Source organism: Carcharhinus amblyrhynchos, chromosome 10, assembly GCF_965287045.1.
Source record: "Carcharhinus amblyrhynchos chromosome 10, sCarAmb.v2.hapA, whole genome shotgun sequence".
Classification (NCBI taxonomy): domain Eukaryota; kingdom Metazoa; phylum Chordata; class Chondrichthyes; order Carcharhiniformes; family Carcharhinidae; genus Carcharhinus; species Carcharhinus amblyrhynchos.
The window spans coordinates 11,345,804-11,369,429 of record NC_137333.1 but is presented as its reverse complement, the minus strand read 5'-3'; the positions used below and the strand labels follow the sequence as shown (position 1 = coordinate 11,369,429).

At 39.1% G+C, this 23,626-nt stretch overlaps 1 protein-coding gene across 11 annotated transcripts in view; it reads left to right on the top strand.

The window, feature by feature from the left end:
* mycbp2 (MYC binding protein 2) overlaps positions 1-23,357 on the top strand; it is a 175,416-nt gene extending 152,059 nt beyond the window's left edge. For 9 of the 11 annotated variants that reach the window (XM_080198120.1, XM_080198125.1, XM_080198128.1 and 6 more), the window contains 19 exons: positions 778-1,005; positions 1,646-1,711; positions 2,206-2,445; positions 4,235-4,324; positions 4,420-4,497; positions 5,521-5,787; positions 5,924-6,198; positions 7,677-7,773; positions 8,984-9,103; positions 9,224-9,325; positions 12,079-12,207; positions 13,102-13,234; positions 16,270-16,373; positions 16,529-16,717; positions 17,996-18,103; positions 18,215-18,424; positions 19,381-19,488; positions 20,091-20,256; positions 22,129-23,357. In XM_080198120.1, the coding sequence (XP_080054246.1) occupies positions 778-1,005; positions 1,646-1,711; positions 2,206-2,445; positions 4,235-4,324; positions 4,420-4,497; positions 5,521-5,787; positions 5,924-6,198; positions 7,677-7,773; positions 8,984-9,103; positions 9,224-9,325; positions 12,079-12,207; positions 13,102-13,234; positions 16,270-16,373; positions 16,529-16,717; positions 17,996-18,103; positions 18,215-18,424; positions 19,381-19,488; positions 20,091-20,256; positions 22,129-22,244 (2,826 nt within the window). In that variant the 3' untranslated portion in view covers positions 22,245-23,357. The remainder of the gene's footprint in view (positions 1-777; positions 1,006-1,645; positions 1,712-2,205; positions 2,446-4,234; positions 4,325-4,419; positions 4,498-5,520; positions 5,788-5,923; positions 6,199-7,676; positions 7,774-8,983; positions 9,104-9,223; positions 9,326-12,078; positions 12,208-13,101; positions 13,235-16,269; positions 16,374-16,528; positions 16,718-17,995; positions 18,104-18,214; positions 18,425-19,380; positions 19,489-20,090; positions 20,257-22,128) is intronic. The other 2 variants (XM_080198119.1, XM_080198123.1) reach the window with 1 other exon arrangement.
* The last annotated feature ends 269 nt before the right edge of the window (positions 23,358-23,626 follow it).

Here is a 23,626-nt window from a genome sequence, read left to right as displayed (position 1 = left end):
AACACTTGGGAGGGTATTTTCTCTTCCAAAAACTACTAGGCATTGAGGCCAGATATGGTACTTCTCGCACTGTCCCACCTGAGATCAACCATCACAGCACAGATGGACGCCCGGTTTAATTCAAGGTCAATCTTCTCTGCAGTTCAACTGCGTACTAGATAAATTGAACTCGTGGAGGAAATTGTACTGCTGTTTCTCCACATGCAGTTATAACTAATTTGATGCATTCTTCCTTTACTCAAATACAGTCCAAACCTTTGAATACTGTCTTTATTGTTTTATTCTTGTATGTGTGTGAAAATGTCATTTTCTACATTTGCCCTTTTGTAATATCTCAATATGGCAAGAATTTCATTTAAAAATCTCTGCTTTTGGCTTTCACAATGAGCTTTGTACAAATCAGGCACTGGGGAAAATTAAATGATTGCCACGATCCCTGTAAAATTTCATGTTCCCAAAGGGCCATTGTGCTGGTGGGGTTATTTTGTCCATTTGGTTGATGAGTTGTTCAGTTCTTTGTGGAAATTGAATGATTTTTAACATATGAGAAACACAATACTAGGTTAAGTAATATAACCTATTTATATTGTCAGTTTGTTTCTTACACTGATTTTTCATTCTTTTCTCATCTCCCTTGTCTTTCTCCATATGACCTTGTCAAGAAAAGTCAGTACATTTTAGCTGCACAGCTTGAAGCTGATTGTTGCTCTTGACATTGTTGCATGTTATGTCACATAGAGGGAAAAATCATTTGTTCTTTTTTGCCCCTTTTTGCAGCAGGAGCTTTGTACTGTAACATGCTTGAAAGACCTCACTGGAATTGTAGATATTAAGACATCCAGTAGGCCAGCTATGATCGGTAGTCTGACAGATGGATCGACAGAAACCTTCTGGGAGTCAGGAGATGAAGACAAGAATAAAACCAAGAGCATAACTATAAATTGCATTAAAGGAATTTGTGCTCGTTATGTATCTGTTCATGTGGACAACTCTCGAGACTTGGGGGTAAGAATTACAAATGCTTGTGTCTTTGCTTTACGGATTTATCTTCTCAATTCCTTCTGCCATTACAAAATAAAGGATCTCTGTAGGCCAGCTCGTATTTCCTCTGAAGTAAAATGGCAATTTGGACTTGAATTATGAGAGATTACAGGCCCTAAGCAAACAATAGACGCAGCACTGAGAGGTTTACAGCAGAAATAAAACTTGCTGTGTATTTCTGATTCTTTCAGCAAGAGGCAACAGTTCTGCCCAGTGCGCCTGTGCCAGCTCTGAAGGAGCTACCAATTAGTCGCACTTTGTTCCTCTTTCACCATAGCCTTCCAATTTTAAATTCTCTTTTGTATGTTACTATCGAATCTTTCACCAGCCAGCAATGCACTCTAGTGCACAACTCTCAGAGAGTAGGGGGAGAAGAAACTCTCATGTCCCTCACCCACCCTCACCTAACTCTAGCTTTTTGCTAGTTATTTTAAACTTAATACCTTGCATCTTTTATTTCCAGTTCCCTTAAATGACCTTTGCCAAAAGATCCAATGAAGTGGATGATGGAGGAATGGGGCAGAGGTACCATGTTAGGATCCATAAAGTATGTGTTTGATGTCATATGTTTAGTCTAAAAATGCACTTACTTCCCTCAATACAGAACAAGGTGTCTTCAATGACTTTCTTCTCTGGAAAAGCAACCGAAGACCTAAGCAGAATTAAACAAGTAAGAATTTGGAAGAAATTTTATTGAAGTATGTTTCATTCTCTCTCGTTCCCCTTGTTGCATAATCCACGTCATGGTAAACTTTCTTCTAATTTCTCTTCCACCTTAAACTGATGGTGCTTCATTGCCATTCTTCAGTACCTTGGTTAATTCTTTCAGATAATGTAGTTCCAGGGTCAAATCTGGTGGAAGTGGATTGAGGCTACAGAAATACTTGCAGACCAATTTGGTTCCAATTATAGACAGTAAAGATATGTTGATAAGAGGGATTTCATGATGATATAGCCATGCATGAACTGTGTAAGAACCTTGTAAGCTGACTAACCTTTCCTTTTACCCATCTTAAATTTTCATGTTTTTCTGACTGAGGCATATTTCTGCCCTTGTATTTTGATCACGACAAGTTGTTTGGCTTAGAAAGCTCCTGTATCTGCCAGGTTTACTTTCAAGAAAAAAACATGAATTCACTTTATTTTCTTTCTCCTGCTTCTCAGACTGACTTGGATTCCAGGCATATGGGATGGGTAACCAGTGAACTTCCTGGAGGAGATAATCATATTATTAAAATAGAACTGAAGGGTCCAGAGAACACACTAAGAGTCCGTCAAGTCAAGGTTTTAGGATGGAAAGAAAGTGAAAGCATCAAAATTGGTGGACAGATATCAGCAAGTGTTGCCCAGCAAAAGAACTGTGAAGCAGAGACCCTTCGAGTTTTCCGACTTATAACATCACAGGTATGTTGTACTTTATTTTTGGTTTTTGCAGTCATGTCTTTCATTGCCCACTGTTGAAATTGACATCTCTTAACGTGTGATATATGACCATTATCTGACAAACATAATTTCAATATTTTTTGATTTAGAGGAATGTATGGATTTATAGAAGTTTATTAGTCACAAGTAGGCTTACACCAACACGGCAATGAAACCAGTGAAAATCCCCTAGTCGCCACACTCCGCGCCTGCTTGGGTACACCGAGGGAGAATTTAGCATAGCCAGTCCACCTAACGTGCACATCTTTGGACTGTGGGAGGAAAACAGAGGAAATGGGTCGCACAGACGTGGGGAGAACATGCAGACTCCACATAGCCAGTGACCCAAGCTGGGAATTGAACCCAGGTCCCTGGTGAGGCAGCAGTGCTAAATACTGTGCCACCGTGCCACCCCATAAGAACTTCTCATTTGCAGTAGAATTCAAGTAAAATTCCTGGTAGTGCAAAAAGATTTGAGGGTCCAGGTACACGACATTAAAATGTTGTGAATTGATGCAGAAAGTCGGATTGCTTAATGGAATCCTGCCCCTTGTATCTAATGGACTAAAATAGGGGATGGAAGTCCTGCTCCAGTTGTACAAAGCCCTGGTGAGAATGCACTTAGAGCACTGTGAGCAGTTCTGGGCACCACGTCAATGGAAGGATATATTGGCCTATGAGGTAGTGCAGCACAATATGTGAACTGTCAGGGTTAAAGACAAAATTACACAAAGCAGAGTTGTATTCATTGGAATTTAGAAGATTTGGAGTAATTTGATCAAATCTTTAAAGATAGTTCAGGGGACAGATAGGGTCGATAGCGAGAAACTATTTCTGTTAGTTGAGAAGGCTAGGACTAGGTGGCAAAATCTAAAAATTAGAGCCAGACATTTCCAAAGTGAAGTTAGGAAACGCTTCTCGCAGGATTGTCGACATTTGGAACACTCGACCAAAAATGACAATTGATGCAAAGTTGATTGTTTTATAACTGAAATTGAAAGATTTTTTAAACCAAAAGCTATTAAGGGATATGGGGTGAAGACAGATGTAAGGAGTTGGGCCACAGATCAGCCATGATCTCACTAAATGATGGAAGAGTCTCAAGGAGTCTAAGTTTGTTCCTATATTTCTGCAGTGTTTGCATATAATTGGACTGTATTGTAACTATGACCAGACTCAACCTTCTAGTGCTTTAATTGGTGCCAAATTCTGTTCACCTAACATCCCCTGTGCTCATAGACAGACATAGGTCCTAGTTTTTACCGCTCCCCCACAATTTCTCTAAAGCCGCCTGAGATTTCTGCACCCTTCCAATTCTGGCACTTTATCCCCTCACTTCCCTCACCATTGACTGCCTAGTTTTTTAGCCACTTCCACCTTAAACTGTAGCATTGCTTCCTTTATCCTCTTTGACTCACCATCTCTCTCTCTCTCTCATTCTAAAGTTGCTGCTTATAACTTATCTTGGCCACTTAGCCGACACCATCGTCTTTGGCTCAGTGTTAGTTTTTGTCCAAGCGTGCAAATAAATTATCTTTCTTTCCTAATCTCAATCTTTATATCTAATTTTTCCTTTTCTGCTCCAAGTTCCTGTTTTTAATCTGGCCTAGAAACTATAGCTTCCTATCCCTAACATTCTCCTGGTAAAGATAGGTTCTTTCTATAATTAGAATGATATTTTCTAAGTTGTCCGTGTTTCTTTGTTTGATAAAACTAATTTAATAAATGAAGCATTTTGATATGTGGGTTTACTTTTTGTAAATTGTTGCAGGTGTTCGGCAAACTGATTTGTGGTGATGCAGAACCTACACCTGAACAAGAAGACAAGACTATTTTGTCTTCACCAGAGGGAGAAGAAAAGGTACAAACAAAAGAGCTATCTACTTGGTAGTTATTTAAAATAAATACATACTATTTTTGTTTAAAATGATTATATTTTAATTTGTTTCAATGAAGGCATCTGATGCTGATTTGAAGGAACACATGGTTGGAATCATATTTAGCAGAAGCAAGCTAACCAATCTCCAGAAGCAGGTTTGTTATGAATAATCATTATTTCTCATGCAAGAGACATTTTGTGTTGCATTGTTTCAGTCCTGTGATTTACTTGAAGCCTACTTCAAGCTGTTGTTTCTTCTAGAAGACCCATTGCTCAATAGCTGCCCGACATTGTGCTGCCATTGAATATTCAGAGAAAATTGCAAGTTGTATTGCAGTAATTATTCATCTCTTACGAAATTGTTGGACGGTAGCATATCATTCATCTTCCTATCTGCTTGAGCTTGACTTCACTTGTACAAAAATGAATGACTCAGTTTTCAGGATGATACATATAGGCTGGAATAACTCAGCCATTCATGCCTCCAGGATTCTCTGGTCCTGCCAACGGTGCACCTCCTACCACGCATTTTCTGATGGCGTGGGGTGGCATCAATGAGAAATTCCTATTGACAATAGTAGGACCAGAGTGTACTGCCAGCAGCGCTCTGACTCCTGCAATGAGAAAAATGCAGGAGGGAGAGGGGAGATAGAGACAACAAAAGCTGCCTGTACGGTTATGTGTTTGATTATTTCATGTAATCAGCATTAAAATATTTTCAGTCCATGGTAATTAACAAAGAACAAAGAAAATTACAGCACAGGAACAGGCCCTTCAGCCCTCCATGCTTGCACCGACCGTGCTACCCAACTGAACTAAAACCCCCTACCATATGACACAGGTTGGTACACAGTGACCCATTCTCTGCAAACAAATGAAATATGTTCTTGCTATCAGGAAGCTTGGGGAGCCTAGTTCCTTATTGCTTTCCCTTATCTCCTGTATAAATTGTTGTGATAGTTTACAATCTGACCTTTTAGGTCTGCATACCAATATTCCCCAGTACTTCACCATTTGAATAATACGCTTTTCTATTTTGGTACCAAGGTGAATAACTTCACAATTCCCCATTTTGTTCCATCGGCTATGTTCTGGTGAATTCACCCAGCCCCCTTCATTCCCTTCCAGCTTTGTACTTGATCCAATCTTTGAAATTTCCTGATCATCTCTCAAAACAGGTATGTGCACACATAGTTCAAGCCATACGCATGGAAGCCACGCGAGTGCGAGAAGAATGGGAGCATGCCATATCCAGCAAGGAAAATGCAAATTCTCAACCAAATGATGAGGATGCTTCTTCGGATGCATATTGTTTTGAACTGCTCTCTATGGTGCTAGCTTTGAGTGGTTCTAACGTAGGAAGACAATACTTGGCCCAGCAGCTCACCTTACTGCAAGACCTCTTCTCTTTGCTGCATACTGCTTCACCGAGGGTTCAGAGACAGGTTGGTGTCCATTTTATTTTATCAATTTAAACATTACTAAAGCAGAAAAGTATTTGTTAACCAATTATTGTAAATTTTAAGCGCCAGCAATATCCAAATTAGCAACCACCTGGAATTCAAACTCTCATGTTTGCAGGTGACATCTTTACTACGCCGTGTTTTGCCAGAGGTGACGCCAGTGCGTCTTGCCAGTATAATAGGTGTGAAATCTCTGCCACCAGCGGATATCAGCGACATCATTCACTCCACAGAGAAAGGAGACTGGAATAAGTTAGGAATTTTGGACATGTTCTTGGGATGCATTTCCAAAGCCTTGACCGTGCAGCTGAAAGCCAAAGGGAGTAGTTTTCCTGGCACAGTTGCTGGGAAGGGTGTAACCACCGTTACATTACCATCAGTCTTCAACTCTGGGTAAGTTGTACTTCATTCTTGATGGAACTAAAATGACATCAATATTAACAGTAAAGTGATTGTATTTTACAGTCCTACTATAATATAATTTTTGAAAATTATGAACATGCTATTTATGTAAGTTGCAGCATATTGGAAAATTAGCTCAGATGGAATTTTTACTCTGCTTCATCATCAGTGACTGTTGCTAAAAAAAATATAAATGATTAGATTCTGTCAATCAGTTGTTGGCTGTTTGATCTAATCATAATGTGTGTCGTACATTCTGTTGCAACAGAGTTATCGCTAGATAATGGGAAATTTTCATCAGACGCTCAGTGATGACCTTCTGATCTCAGAAAATGCTTTCCTTTTTCAAATTCAGTCCCATGACATGAACGTTGCTAGTAAGGCCAGCAATTATTGTCCATGAAAAGCTGGTGGTGAGCCACGACCTCTGGCTACTGCAGTTTGTGTTGTTGGTACACCACAGCGCTTTTAGGAGGGAATGCCAGTGACTCCAGTGAAGATGAAGGGATGGGTGATACGTATCCAAGTTAGGATGCTGTGTGATTTTTGAGGGGAACTTGGAGATGATGATACTCCTATCTGTCTGCTGCCCTTGCTCTTTCATGTGGTAGAAGTCCTGGGTTCAGGAGGTGCTGTCAAAATTCTAAATGGGATCCATGTAATAGAGCAACTTCATGTCTTATTTGGAGCACTATTTACTTCAACAGTTTGTCTTTTGTGCCTGGTACATATTTGAAACATTCTTGGGAATAAGTTCTCTAATTTGCACTTTGCACAAAATTGTTAATTTGATCACCAGCTGCTCACCATAATTAATATAAGCCATTGATTTAAACACCAGCATGACTTCCAGGTAAAGGCAATCTTGTTATTAAGCTGCAAAAGCCAGACGGTCCCAGTTTTGATATGGCTCATCTTACCCAAGCTGCAGTATGAAGGCGAGAATTGTCCTTTGCATTCCTTGCCTGGTGAACCTAAAATACAGCCATGGTTCCCATGCTCATAGCATTCAGCCTTCCAGTTATCTCTTTGCCCCTAATTCCAACTACTAATTACATAGATATTATTAACAAGCCAGTGTAGTGCAGGCCTGTCTTTAATTTGAGCTTCCATGTAGGATAGTTTGGTTCTTACAAAGTTTATCTTGTGTATTTAATCAAAACTGGGCAAAAACTGAAAATTGGCCTGATAAGTCATGAGCGTCATGTAAAATGCCCTTAACATAATTCAAATGTGCTGTTTCTTCCATAGCAATATTTATGTAGTGGTGCTTTTGAAAGGAATATTACACCTTCAGTGAATAATCTATTTATCACTCAAGTGAAAGCTTGGCATATTTAAGTATCATCAGTTTTCAGATATCTGAAAGATTGAACTATCCCTTTGTATATTAATTGCAAAACATTTTTAGAATGGCTTGCAAATAAGATAACAACGATTTTCCTAATGATTTATCAATCTTCCTACAGCTCTATTCGACGAGGTGAAAGCCACTGGTGGATGAAAGGCTCCACACCCCCGCAGATTTCAGAAATAATAATTAAATTAATAAAGGACATGGCAGCAGTAAGTTGTAATCATCTGGCATCGCTACTTCATTAAACTGTTAATATTGTCAATAGTGGAACAATTTTGTTGTTGACAAAGCTAAGTGCTTCAAATAAAGAAGGTAAAAGTGATTTTATCTGTTGGATTTTGTGCTGGTTGGTCTACAGTACCTTTGGAGTAATTTCTTAAGACTTTCCAAGGAGCAGCAATCATTGTTGGATTGCTGCTCTGCTCGAAGTTCACTCCACATCGACACTGCTCTGCATTTCTTGCCAGATGTCCCAAACCCGGCTTTACCAGAAATGCAAAATGTAGTGCCGCTGTGAGAGCTCTGCCGCAATGCATTGGAGTCAGGGAAAAGACAGAACACATCCCCTTTTAGTAGCACTGCCTACTGTATGGTCAGTTCAGATGTGCATTGCGAATGCTAGTGAATGTATGGATGTTAGCGAATGAATGAGTGAATAGATGTGGGGGTGGGGAGTGATCAGGTCAGGAGGGTTTGTCAGGGGTGGTGGTGGTCAGGTGAGGTGGTGGGGTCAGTTGGTGTGGTTGGGAATTCAGGGTGGTCAGAAAATAGTCAGGTCAGGAGGTAGTCAGAGTTCAGTGTGTGATGTGGTGGTGGGGGTGTTGTGGAATTGCCCAGGATTTAGACTTTTTGTTTTGCCTAACATTTCTTGGATAACTGTTCAGGTAATTGGAATTGTGTGAAGCCCCTGATTCTAACTCGCTGTCTGAGGCACTCTGAGTCCTGGGGAGCAGTGAATTGCACAGTTGAAGTTGAAACTTCCTGGACAGTTCCCATGGAGGCGAGTGTGTCAGGATTCCGTGGGGTCCAGGCATGCAGCTTGGGTCGTGTGTCTGGTCTTTGGTCCACACCTACTATTCCCTACGTTGTCAAAGTCTTTTAGCATCAGAAGGGATTTAGAGCTTAATTTATTCTGCATTTTGAGAGAGCTGATATTTAGCTTTGAGCAAGATGCTTATGGGCACCATGTTTGTAGGAAATGAGCAAACAGATGGCCTGCTGCATATTTCCAACATTTGATGCTTAACTGGCCTCATGATCACAATCTGACCAAGTTAATTGCTGCCAAAGTGGAAGTTTCTGAACACCTAATGGAAAAAATTACAATATGCTGAATATCCAGTAAGATATTTGCATCCATTTTCTATGAACTATCTTGTGTTTGGATGACATGATTTAACTTGCAGAATTCTTTTTTAGGGCCATCTATCAGAAGCCTGGTCTCGTGTCACAAAAAATGCCATCGCTGAAACAATTATTGCCCTAACAAAAATGGAGGAAGAATACAGAGTGCCTATTCAATGTACTACAACGACAAGGGTAATGGATTGGTTCCTTTATATGTAAAGCATGTTTGAAGCAGAATAAAATGAGTTAACAAAAGTGGATGTACTGGGATAAGATCCTTACTCTCTCTCTGCTTAACTTGTTGCTCCACAGTTATGGCTAGCCCTGGCTTCTTTGTGCGTGCTGGATCAAGACCATGTTGATCGGCTTTCCTCTGGCAGATGGATGGGAAAGGATGGTCAGCAAAAGCAAATGGTAAGGGATGGGATTATTGATACGTTAGGACCACCGCTGAGCTGGGGTGCAAACTCAATGCAAACATATATTTATTGATACCAAACTCAGAGATGCATTGGAATTGGAAAAAAACGAGTTGGGCAGTATCAATATTTGTGCCGATCTGTTGCAGATAGAATTTAATACAAGCATTAGGGAAAACAGAAATATAAGTAACACATCTATTATGTGATTTGATGTTGAAATTAATAAGGACGAGACTCGAGAGTCTCAGTAGGCTTGATTAATTTACTCAATGTATCCAACCAATGCAGAGACGATATTAATGCCAGTTGACTACTGAATTTGGCCAGATCAAATGAGTGTATATCAGAGGAAGTTGGGTTCAGCTTTGATCATCTACCTTACTCAAAGAGAATATGTTGTATTTATGTCATTAGCAAAAAAAAATGCTTTGACAAAGGATCATCTGGACTCAACCTCAGCTTTTTTCTCTCCTTACAGATGCTGCCAGACCTGCTGAGATTTTCCAGCATTTTCTCTTTTGATGTCATTAGCAACTTGTTTTTTTAATGGCTGCCACTTAAACGTTGGATTATTTTAACAATGTCCTCAATACTGTTGCTGATGTAAGAAATGTTTCCCTGAGAATTATGGTCAAGGGTGAAAAGGGCTTCCAGTTCATCTATAATATAGAGAAACTGTTTATCCAAAAAAGTGTATAGTTCCATGACAAGATAATTTAAAATAGCTGGAAAGGGGACTAATATGAAGAAAGTTGCCTCAGTTGTGCTTTCAACTCTTTATGAATTTTGATTACCATTAACCTATCAGCAATAACAAGTGGAGTGCCACAGGAATCAGCGCTAGAGCCTCAACTCTACATTCTACAGCAATGATTTGTATGAAAGGACCAAATGCATGGTAGCTAAATTTGCTGATGGCACTATGCTTGAAAAACAAGTTGTCAAGAGGAGAGAATGCCTGCAAAGGAATAAAGACAGGTTAAGCGAGTGGGAAAAATTTAACAGATGGAATGTGGCTAAACGTGAACTTGTCCATGTTAGCAGGAAGAATGGAAAAGCAGTGTGCTATTTAAATGGTGAGAGATCGGTAGTATACAGGAATCTGGGTGTCTTGGCAGATGCATTATCAAAAGTTTATAAGCAGGTACAGAGGGTTCTTAGAAGGCAATTGGAATGTTGATGTTTATTGCATGAGGAACAAAGTAAGTAGAGAAGTTTTACTGCAGTTGTACAGGGCATTGGTGAAACCACACCTGGAATACAGTGTACTGTTTTGGTCTCCTTATTTGAAAGAAATAATTAATTGCATTTGAAGTAGCAGAGAGAAAGTTCACTCAATTAATTCCTGAGATAAAAGAGCTTACTTTTTTTTAAGGAAAAGGTTAAGTAAGGTGGGCCCGTACCCATTGGAGTGTCAAAGAATGAGAGATGATCTTGTTGAAATGTATAAAATCCTGAGGGAACATGACAGGGTAGCTACCTGGAGGATGTTTCCACTTATAAGGGAGAGTAGAAGTGGGGTTGGGGGACACAGTTTAAGAATAAGACTTTTAAGACTGAGATGAGGAGAATTTTTTTCTGAGGTAATTTGTGTGTAGAAGTTTCATCCCCAGAAAACAATAGAGCCTTGGTTATTGAATTTATTCAAGGCTGATGTGGACAGATTTTTATAGACAAGGATTGTGGAGGGGCAGACAAGTAAGTGGAGTTGAGACCACAAGATAAGCCATGACCTTATTAAATGGTGGAGCAGGCTTGAAGGGATGAATGGCCTACTCCTATTCCTAATTCATATGTTCCAATATTTCTATTTGTATAGTTGGCCTGAAGAAAGAAACTGTATAAAGTACATCTGTCCTTCCTTTGTCACTGAAAAATGGGTAAAGATTTCATACAGGATATCTTGCCTTGCTAAATTTGTATGGCTTTCCATCGCTGACAAAAGGAAACTTTACTAATTTGACCATATCTGTATTTCTATCCATGCTGATCTCAAGCAGGATTGTTTTTAACTGTGGTGCCATTCTCAGCATTCTCCTCTGCACGTTTATTCAGATTAGCTCTCCAGTTCAATGGCCGGTGCAAAATAACAGGTTACTCAAGAGGAAGGAGTTAATATGTTTGATGTTCCATAACTTGGGACAATCTTATCCTAAAAGTAATCAAAGCAAAATACTGCAGATGCTGGAAATCAGAAATAAAAACAGAAAATGCTGGATAAACTCAGCAAGTCTGGCTGCATCGGTGGAAAGAGAAACAGAATTAACATTGAGTCCAAATGATTCTTCTACAGAACTGAAGCATTTACTTTTCCCATGAGGGAAGGAAACCAGATAATAGTTCATGAGTTAAATACCCGCGACTATATGTCTTCCTTTGAAAGATCAGGAAAATTCCTTCCCTTAAATTGTGGTATTGCAGAAATTGAACAATCAGGTAAAAGCCAACATTTTGTATTGACTCCTGTTTAAAGAATGTCTTGTAATTTAGTTTGTGGAAAATAACCATCGAGTTTAAAAATAAACCTTAATGGATAGCTAAGCCTTATTATTGCCAGTGTAAATTTGATAGTTTAGATATTTTGGTAAAGATCAACCACTAAATCCTGCCTGTGCAATGAAACGTTCCATTCTGTTCTATCTTCTTGTGATTTATTTGAACCATTATAAGGTTGCACTTAACCAAAAACACATTATCTTCTACACTACTTTTCACTGGTGACCATGTTAATAATTTTTTTCTTAGCCTATGTGCGACAACCATGATGATGGTGAGACTCCAGCAATTATCCACTGCAACATTTGTGGGAATCTTTGCACAGACTGCGACCGTTTCCTCCATCTCCACAGAAGGACAAGAACACATCAAAGACAGGCAATAATTCAATTCTGAGTAATTTTGTAGAGTGCTAACCAGTTTTAAATCTGTTTTGAAGCAATCTTTTGCGCTCATTTCAAAAAGTTAATCATAGGAATTCTGCCTTTAAACTTACTCAAACAAGTAGTTGTAGAGGTTGCGCAAGTTACAAAAAAATGTCCCAATCTCAGACAAGAACTAGTTCAGAACAGTGAAGGGGAAGCTAGGAAAGTGAAATAATCTGTTGTGCAGCGGTAAATTCAGTGTCTGAAAAGTGAGCCATTAACAAAGCATTTATTTATCTCAGCATTTCTGCAGATGTCACATTCTTCTTTGCCCTCGGTATTGTGGGCAAAAAAAACGAACATTATAGAAGGCTATTTTATCAGTATTTGTAGAAAGTTTTGAACAAATTCCTGATTTCTACAAGTGGAGGACCAGTGGTGGAATCTTTCTATTTCAGTGATTTCCTGCATGCATGAGCAGAAGCATGTTAGCTATAGCAGAAGTTTCAGAGTAAAGTTAGTCTGAAATTAAATTTTCACTTGGTTATAAAGAGTAGATAAAATTCTCCTGCAGTTTTAATCTTCAATAACTTTTGATACACGATAGAAACACATCAAATGGCATTTTAAAACAATTTCTAAATTTATTTTAATGACTTCAGTTCTGCTCCCTATAACTCTCAGTTCCCCTTTCTTCATGTCGCTATTTTCAATCAGTTTCAGCGTCTGAAATAAAATGAAAAAGCATTAACTTGGGGGGGTCGGGTGGCGGGGGGGGTTGAATTCCCTTGTAAAGCGCGAATAAAAGTCAAGTGAATTTCTAAGGAAAACTTTTCCAGATATGACAAGTTATTCCACAAGCATTCTCCTTGAAATAATCTGATTTTCAATGTTCTGAAAATTACAGGTGTTTAAAGAGGAGGAAGAAGCAATTAAAGTGGATCTTCATGAAGGTTGTGGAAGAACCAAGCTCTTCTGGCTTATGGCACTTGCCGACTCAAAAACCATGAAAGCAATGGTTGAGTTCAGGGAACACACGGGTGAGAATTGAAGACCTAACATTTAAGCGCGTTGAACCTGTATTATTATAGCTGCACCATTCTTCCTTGTTTTGGTTTCAATTTTTGTTAGCAAAAATTCTACTAACCTTGCAAAGGGCGTTATCCTCCGTTTCACCCTACATCACAGTCCCCATATGTTAGCATTACAATGCAGGTATACAGGAGCAACCAAGTTTCAGACAGCGGCTGTCTGTCTTTTTGACACTACATATGCCAGTCTTACAGTGCATTGTAACTGAAAGAGTCCTTACAACAGATGGCACAACGATGAAGCCAGCTGTCTGCTGACCTAGACTGTGAAAATCATTTACTTGTGCTGGATAGTCATGCTAGGAGCTTTGGAATTGTTTAGCAAGTCGTCTGTAGCCAATAAAGCAGTGCTGATACAACATGACCTTTCTTTCTATTTAAGTTCATCTTAAAGCCTGCTATACCATACTGTGATTGGGATACTGCCAAGGAAGCATCCAAAATTATGGGCATTGAAATAGCTTAGTAATGCCATTAGGCCTGTTGGTCCAGTTTTCATTGGAAAGTGGAACTGTTACCTGAAATAATTTTCTTCTGAAATTAGGTATGTTTACCTCTCTAGGTAGATCTGGGCATCAGTAGTTAGGTACAAAGCATCTCTTTGTATAGGCTGACTTGCCTAACATTCCTAAGTAAGTGGTTCTCTTAGTTCATATACACATGTACATCAACTGACCTTGGCTCCAAACCTGATGAAATCATTTGAATGTCCACTGACTCTGTAACTGATTTAACTCTGCAGCTGCAAATCTTGATACTGGTAAAAGTAGCTGCTTCAATGACCAAAGTGTAATTGTGAATATTATACCAGTATGAGTATTTGATGCTAGGTATTATTCTCATGCAGTCATCCGCTAACAAACGGAAGGTTAATTTGCCTTCTGAAGAGCCATTCTTCACTTTGCAGATTAATGACCGCCTTGCCTAAGTTCCAAAAGCAGCCCACAATTTCCATGCAAATGCTAGTTTTAGGACTGTTGTTGTGGTTGTCAGTTATACCACCTTTTGAGCATACCTGAAATTGAGAAGTTGATTGTCCTTGAAAAACAATTTGACCCAAAGCCTCCAACAGTCCATCCCACTTTCTCTGAAGGTCCAAAGTTGGTACAGTGGTCCATAACTGATCCTTTATATGAAAATGAGATAGTTGGTTCTTATTGTCTCATTCTCGCTCTCGCCTTTCCCTTCATACACAAATCACAATTTTCGAGAAACTGATGCCAGCTGCTATACGAATGTTGAAAACCTTGTTTGCCCAGACTTCATTTGTGTTTTACCAAGTTCACACAAAGTGCAACAGTCATCTCTTTATAAACATTGTCTATACCTCCAGATTATCAAACTAATCATTTGTATTGGATGACCAGAGATCCTGCAGATGCATATTATAATTATCAAGGATGTGGGGTGCAGTTCATTTAAATTCTTCACACACTGCCTCAAGAAACTCAATACAGTAATTCACTGAAACACTTTGCAGATTTTTGCAGCACTTGGATATGATTACCTTGAACACAACTGCTGAAGACATTCTGCAATGCAAATAAATTTGAATGAGGGTTTTGATGTTTCCTCGGAAAGATAGAACAGCTGACCATTTTACCAAGATAAAAGTTTTTTGGGAATTGTTTGCAATAATCAAGGATAGGAGTGTCATTGTAGTTCTGGGCTTTTTACCCAGAAATTTGAATTGAAGTTAAATCAACAGTTTTAAAAAAATATGCCTTATGTTTTGACTAAGTGAGCCAAGTTCAGTGTAAGGGGCAGAAGAAGCACCCCATGTTTTTCACAGCAGTTTTGTGAAGGGGAAAGTAGCTTGTTTTCAGTTTTGTTACAATTGAAAATGTGTTTTCTGTCAAAGAACAAAGAAAATTACAGCACAGCTTCACTGACCGTGCTGCCCGACTGAACTAAAACCCCATATCCTTCCGGGGACCATATCCCTCTATTCCCAGACTATTCATGTATTTGGCAAGATGCCCCTTTAAAAGTCATTATCGTATCTGTCCTTTTGAGACATGAAGTAATTGGATCACTCGGCCTTTGTCCGTTTTCATCAAGCCGTTTTTCTATGTTTGTGTTTGTGGGGATTGACGATTGAGGTAGAATATTAGCTTGCAGATCATTTTGTCGAAATGCAACACTATCTCCACACACAACTCCCAGTATATCCATTTTGTCTGATCCGTTGCAGTAATTATAATTTTGAGTATTTTTCTGCCACCTCTTGTCAGAACTGAGGAGTTATTTCTAAAGATAAGTGAGAGTACGGTGATATCATAGGCCTGTATTCAGATTTAAAGGGAATGCATATTTCTATCTCTGTGAGCTGGCAGAGCTTTGAATACAGGAAGTCTTCATTTAATGTTGTTAATTAGTTCCTGAAAAATGCAACAGTATGCAGGGCAACATCAGCCCTTTTCCAAGATTGCATGTCCCCACCTTACTGAGACCTGGCTCACGCAGGCTCAACGTGGAAGTATTTTGGGGATGTCCAGGTGTGCACAGTTCTAATGGGAGAGTGTTATTAATGCAAAGTAATATAGTGTCAGATTAAATTAAATGAGCACTTCCTGGAGATTGCACTGTACCTGAAGAGCAAGGAAGAAAACACTCTCTGTTCCTACATCCAAATCTAAAACATATGGCAGAAAAGTATCTGCATTGTTTAGGCAACCATGGTCTATAGTAGGTTTTCTGCTCAAGGACAGTTGACTGGTGAACTCAGTAATGATGCTTCTGTGAATTTGATCACTCTATGGATTTTAATCTGATAAACCAATAGTAGAAGGAGTATTGTGTGATCAAAGCCATTGTTGAAGCTAGTGTGTAATTTCCTCATATACTTGAAGCGTACAGGTGGGGACAGTGCATTTCTGTTAATGTAAATGAAGTATGTAAAATAAGGCTCAATTGTATTGCCAAAAACGTGATGTGGTTGGTAAATATTCCTTTTAAACTGAGTCTGGTCTCTTCATTTTAAGGCAAACCTGCGTCTAGCAGCTCCGAAGCATGTCGCTTCTGTGGATCAAGAAATGGAACAGAGTTGTCGGCAGTGGGTAGCGTGTGCTCCGACACAGACTGCCAGGTGAGTCTCGAACAGAATGTTTTTGACCACCGATGATTCGAACTGCTCGCTTTGAATAATTGGCTACATCAGGTACTTTTTGTTTCATGTCGTCTTTTTTTCTGAAATGTCTGTCTAGTGGTAATGAGTCTTCCTTTTAATCATTGTGAAACCAGGAATACGCTAAAACTGCTTGTGGCAAAACCCATTCCTGCGGTCATCCCTGTGGCGGGGTGAAAGGCGAAGAGCACTGTTTACCTTGTTTACATGGCTGTGACAAAAATATAACATGTCTTAAGCAAGATGCCGATGATATGTGTATGATATGTTTTACTGAGGCACTTTCAGCAGCTCCTGCAGTTCAGGTAGGTCATATCATTTATAGAAATTGATTTCAGATTTACGATCTCTAAGCATTTAATAATAAACTTGTTTAGAGACTTTTGCGCACATGATTTCTTTGAAACCCTTGTGAAAATGTTTTGTTCTTCCACAGATAGTAGCAGTTCATTGATAATTTTGTGAAATTAACATTGCCTTGTTCAAAATGTACAGTGGGAAACTCTTACTATATATTTAAGCTTATCGAAAACTGTTTTCCCTGTTTTCTAACTCTTCTCCCCGCCCCCCCCGCCCCCTCGCTCCCCAACCTATATCCTAATTCTTCCAACCCCTCCTCACTGTATCCTAATTCCTCCAACAACCCCATTTATCCAATCTTGTGCTCTTCTAAACCTACTGACAGTTTGGCAACTCTTTGATTTTTAGGAGTATTTTTCTTTGTTCAAGCCTTCCATTTTGAATTTCTTACGCCGTTCAGAGGTATCTGCATTACTCCAGTCCTGGCTTTTTGCCCATCCCCAATTTTCAACAGTGAATGCCTTCCACTGTCTATGCCACAAGTTCTGGATTCCCACACTAAATCTGTCTGCTTCCCCATCTTTCTTCCTTTTTATCACCCTTTGAAGCTCGCATCTTTAACCAAGCTTTAGGTCACCCTGTCTGAATATTATCACATGGTCTCAGATTTTATCTGAGAATCCTTCTGTGATAGTGCCTTCGGGAGATTTTATTACGTTAAAATGCTACGTAAGTACAAGCCATGTAAATAGAACCATAGTATCCGTATAATGCAGAAGGAGGCAGTTCAGCCCGTCGAGTCTGCACTGACTATCCGAAAGAGCATCTTACCCAGACCACATTTCCACTGCTCACCCAGACACCACACCCTATCACATAATCCCGTGCATTTACTGTGGCTAATCCAGCTAACCTACACATCTTTGGACACTAAGGAGCAATTTAGCCTGGCCAATCCTCCTAACCTACATATTTTTGGTTCCTAATTACAGTACATTGAAGTCTGCACCTTTTCTAAGCCAAACAACTATTTCCAAAGCTACTGTGATGTCGCTGCTACTGTGTCAAATCCTAGAACATAATCCAACTCTTTTAGTTGACTGTTAAGAGTATACAAGCCCACAACTTGAGGTTTCAATGTACTGGTGTCATTCACCAATCTCTACATGATTGCAATAATTTTGTGGAATTTTACTAGAAGAAATCTGTTGTATATTTTGAAGTTCTGAGGTCTTGGCAGCTCCAACGTGTGATTAATTCATGCGTTTTGCTCTTTTTTTAAGTTGGAATGCAGTCATGTTTTCCATCTACATTGTTGTAGACGAGTTCTTGAAAATCAGTGGCTTGGCCCACGGATAACGTTTGGATTTATGGCCTGTCCAATATGTAAGGTGAGAATCCTTCAGACTGATTTTCGTTGCACTCTGGATTAGCCTTTATGGCACTGGTTTTCAACAGGTGACGAATTTGAGAAAAACTTCAGTTTTTTTGTCTAATTCCAGAACAAAATAAATCATCTAGTATTAAAAGATTTACTTGATCCTATCAAAGACCTCTATGAAGATGTAAGGAAGAAGGCTTTAATGAGGCTAGAATATGAAGGCTTACACAAAAGTGATGCCATCACTACTCCTGGTGTTCGGTTTTACAATGATCCTGCTGGATTTGCAATGAATAGATATGCTTATTACGTTTGCTACAAGTGTAAAAAGGTAAGTTTGCATTTGAAGAAGTCCTGTTTAACTGATGAATTTTGAGGCCTGTCTTTTACATTTTTACTTGGAATGAAAGGTGTGCCTGATATCTCCTTTTTCAAGAAATAGTTCTGCCTTGGACTTCCCCTATGAATGTTATTAACATGTAACAATCTTATATTAACATACTGGGAGATATCGGAGCAGCGTCGATGCAAAGGAAAGAAAGCCCATATTCGGTAAATGCAGACAAACCAGGAGGCTTGTATTCTAATTTAACAAAGATAAACCCAGAAAGGAACTTGTCAGTTTGTGTGCGGTAATGTTAAGTACTTCTGAAGGTAGTAATTTAAGATCTTAACCTCATTGCAGATTGCTTTCATTTTTAAAAAACTCATACTTAGAGGTTGAACATATGATGCATAGAGATCAACAACAACTAAACACCAGAATAATTTTCTTTGTTACTTATTAGTAATTGGTCTTACTGGAATTCTTTTTTTAATTTTAGTTTTATATGGTCTGCAGAGTTCTGTCGTATCTTCACCAGTTCAACTACTTTGTGGGGAGGAGTGATTCCCTAGCTTCACATTTGGTTGTGTCAATATTTAAGCAAGTGTATCAATGCAGCTAACTGTATAATCAAAATATTTGGTGCAATTTGAACAAGTCTGGCCACATCTGCCGTGCAGTGTTCTGCAGAGCCTGTGGTTTTGTGGCATTCTTGAGCAAAAGTTACACGATCAGCTTGAAGGCTCGATAAAGCAATTAGAATGCTTTTAAGATTTTGCTCAGAGAGGGTGCATGCACATTCTATGCATTTGAGAAATGGAGTAAGTCAGTTGCAGGCTTTTGCTATTTGCCTACTTAAGTGACAGTATCCCTAATCTTAGTTGTAAACTGGAGTTGGAAGGCTTTTACTTTTTCCAATTTAAAGGAACTAGCTGCAAACATAATTTGTCTGTCTCATGTAGGCTTATTTTGGTGGTGAAGCACGATGTGACGCTGAAGCAGGACAGGGTGATGACTATGACCCACGGGAATTAATCTGTGGTGCTTGCTCAGATGTCTCTAGAGCACAGGTATTGTTTGTTTACTCATTCTGGGGATTTTCTGATGGTGAAATCATTTAGTTTGTTTATTTTGTTAGAAATTAATTGGAAGAACTGCATTGTAGGCCATCACTCGATGAGTTCGTATTAAGGATGATTAAAGTTCTGCTTGATTGGTTTGTGTGATGGGTGGTTGATGGACAAGAGAAGCCATGAAATGATACAAGTTCCTCTGGACTACAGTGCCGCTTGTGATGAGCTCAGGGTAGGCGCCATTTCAGCCTAAGAGGTTGGATTAAGTGTGCCATTGGCAGACGTCTGGAAAGAAACCACCTCCTCTTATAAAACCAGGGAGACATAAGGGGAGGAATTGTCCCATCCCTCCTGCCATGGGAATCATAGCAGGCTGGGACAGACCACGCAAAGGTCCATTGATCTTGGGCGGGATTCTCTGGTTTTGGGGTGAGTGCGACTGGAGAATCCCACCCCAGATCTTTAATTTTCAAAAGCAGCAATACATATCCTGTGGCTAGAACCAAACAAATTAATAAATTGAGGTTACAATTTTCAATCTTGTAGTAATGCAATGTGTTAATGGTATCCTAAAGTGGTGTATTGATGTGTCTCAACAGATGTGCCCCAAACACGGTACAGACTTCCTGGAGTATAAGTGTCGGTATTGCTGCTCTGTGGCTGTGTTTTTTTGCTTTGGAACAACGCACTTCTGTAATGCTTGCCATGATGACTTCCAGAGAATGACGAGTATTCCTAAAGAAGAACTGCCCCATTGTCCTGCAGGTAATTTATTTGCTGTCCTCTGTTTAGAGTGCCTGCTTGCTCCTCAACATAATAGGCTCAAAGATGATGCAAGGTAATTTCATTCCTTTGGGTTTTTGTTTTATACAAGAAAATGAGACTGATTTTGGACTTCTGTGTCAGGTCTTAAAAACTGCCCTATGCTGTGCTACAAAGTATTTTACAGCACAGAAAACAGGCCACTTGCCACAAGTGGCCCATGCTTATCCTTGACACAAGTTTTTTTTCTCTTGATTCTCTTCATATAATTTATCTCCATTCCTTTCACTGTTGTGTGCTTTTATAGCTTCTTAACTGAAGCCACGCTATTCACCTCAACTGCTCTTTGTGGTAGCAAGTTCCACATTCTAAAATTCTGAGTAAAGTAGCTTCTCCTAATATGGCAACCAGAACTGTACACAGTATTGGAAGTGTGTCTGACCAACGTTCTACACAGGTTTAACATGGGGCTTTAATTTTTAGTTCTGCCCTTTTGAGAAGTGAACCCCAGTGCTTTTGTTTTTGTGGGCTTATTGATTAACATCACTTTTGGTTATGAGTGTATCTTAAGCCCCAGGTCTGTTCCTGAACCCCATATAAAGACGTGTTTTCCAAACTTCGAAGGTGTATGTGAGTTCTATATTGTTCATACCAATGTTTAGAGATTGCAGCAGCACTCCTTGTGGAACATTACCTCCCACTAGTCGCCAAGTTGAGTAACTACTTTTAAGCTCTACACTGTCTTTCTCTCTCTCTCTCTCTCTCTCTCTCTCACTCTTCCCTGTTTTGTTCCGTGAAGTTTTAAGAAAGGATGTATTTATTGTTGGTGCATCTTAGCCTACCACACCGTGCGCACGCGCACACAGGTGTAGTTTTGTTGGAAATGTAAGGACAGAGACAAACTCGGTAATAATGGTTGTCAGCACTATTTAACTGTGTTGAACTGAGAAAAAGATAAAGGACAGATGCCTTTCAAGCCATACTAATCATTTAGTGGGAAAATTAAAAGTGGATTTGAGAGGAGTTTTCCTCTAGCGCATGTGTGTGTTTGTATATAATAGCATTTCTTAATATTTGAGCTTAAAAGTCTCATACTTCCTAAAAACAAAAGGTGCCATTATTATTTGTCTGATTGTTATTCTTTCTTTGATCATGTGATCACACATTTGAAGCACTATTACAGAAAGTACTGAAAATTAAAAATTTTGATTTTTTTTAATTGAGTAAAGAACTGACATGAAGCTTGAGACAGAGTGGGAGAAAAGATTAATTAAGTGATGTCTAAGATTGGGCTTTAGAAGCCTGTAGATTGTAAAAGGAAAGGAAGGGACTTTTTTAACATCAAAGATCTGAAAATTACAAAAGAACCAGGCCAAAGATGCACAAGATAGGTGGATTGGCCATGCTAATTTGTCCCTTCGTGTCCAAAGATGTGTAGCTTAGATGGATTAGCCATAGTAAATACATGTGGTTATGGGGATGCGGTGGGGCAGAGGGCCTGGGTGAGATTTGATGCAGATTCGATGAGTCGAATGACCTCTTTTGCTTCTGCACTGTAGGGATTCTACAAAGCAATTTATGTAAGTAGAGCAACAAGTCTTAATATCAGCACAGAATGCAGAGATACAGAAGCACTGAAAGGACATGACAACAGCTTAGGAAAAACAAGAGAACAAATGCCAGAGAAACAATGTCCATAAGCATGAATAAAAGGAAAAATGGAAGAGTAAATAGTGGTGAAAAGGAAAGTTTAAAAAGATCGCAGTGAGGTGGCATTATCCATCTGGTCCAAGAACATTTGAAATGTTAAATCTGGTGTTTTAATCATCAATCTTCAATTTTGACATCCACTGCATTTTGTCCATTTTTATCCAGGTCCTAAAGGAAAACAGCTTGAGGGAGCAGAATGTCCTCTTCATGTTGTCCACCCAACCACTGGTGAGGAGTTTGCTCTGGGTTGTGGTGTTTGCAGAAATGCTCATACATTCTAAACATGCAGCAGAGAAGCTCCTTCGGATTTTCCAGCCTTTTAACCTCTTCAGTTGCTGCACTGAAGTCAGCAAATTGGATTGAAGCACTATCATTTGAATGAAAGAACAACGCTGTGCACAGAAAATAACTTTATTTATTGTGCACATACTTATTGCTGTAAATGACTCGAGTTTTTCAAAAGGCTTTAAACTTGTGAAGTGTTTGCATGCTGCCGTTGTAATCCTCGGCTGTAAGGCATCACACACCGGCACGGTACCTTGACAGAAGATGCTTTTTCTGAAAGCGAATTGGGCTGTATGGACAAGGACAGCTTCCAAATTACACAATTGAAGAATTGCTACAAGTACACAGAGTACGACTTTTGGGTAACCCTGTACAGTATTCTTGGAAATTGTAACCACGTCACGGGTTGAGAGTATATTCTTGTTCATTTGATAGACTGTTGAGGATGTGTTAGGGCTTGTTGTCTATGAATATCATAATGTATATATGGTATCAGTGTTAGGTGTATTACAAAGTTGCTACGTTACACTGCAATTTTCATTTAAACTTCTAAGGGTTATGTTTGAGCCTGAAATTTTAATGAAGTGCAATACTGGGTGTGCCTCCTATCTTGCAGCTGTAAACATATGGAATGTATATGTCAATAAAACCGCTGTACATTTTTATACAGTGAAAAGTGTTGTGTGAATGGGAAATCATTCAGTCACAATGTGTGTATATATAAGCCTCGTGAAGCCTGTAGAAATATCATTTGCGTTTTGGCCAGAAACAGGAGTCGAATCATTAATTCGGAAGAGTGCTTTGTGCTAATAATATGTTCACTTCTGCAAAGCAGGCCCAGGTCACGTTTAACAATTACCTTCATGTTGCTGGGGCAATATAATTTCTCACTTCTGAAGTAAATCAGAAAATCAATCTTTGCAACAATTGCCTCAAAACAACATCCATCTCTGCTAAGGAAAAATATCAGGCTTCGGCTATTTGTCATACAAGTTTCAAAGTTTTTTTTAAATTGCAGTGGTTGGAATTGCCATGTATGCTGTAAACTTACCATATATAAGTAGGACTTTTGCTTAGACAAAACATGTTTATTAAAGTACTAAACAGTGCATCTGAATGTTCCTTCGTTATCTTTATGTACATTACAATGACAAAAGTAGATTTTTCTACAAGTAATGCAGATGTGTTTTTTCGGGAAGGAGGAAAGTCTTCATACTTTGTGGGAGTTGGCGCATTTTGGCAAACTATTACAAAACATAAGTGCTGACATTTGCTGCATTGGTGAACTGAAAAGCATAGGTAAAATCCATCCTTCTTATTTAGTGGATTAATGGTTCTGTTATTTCCTGACCCTTACTGGTCTCCAATCTTAATGTAT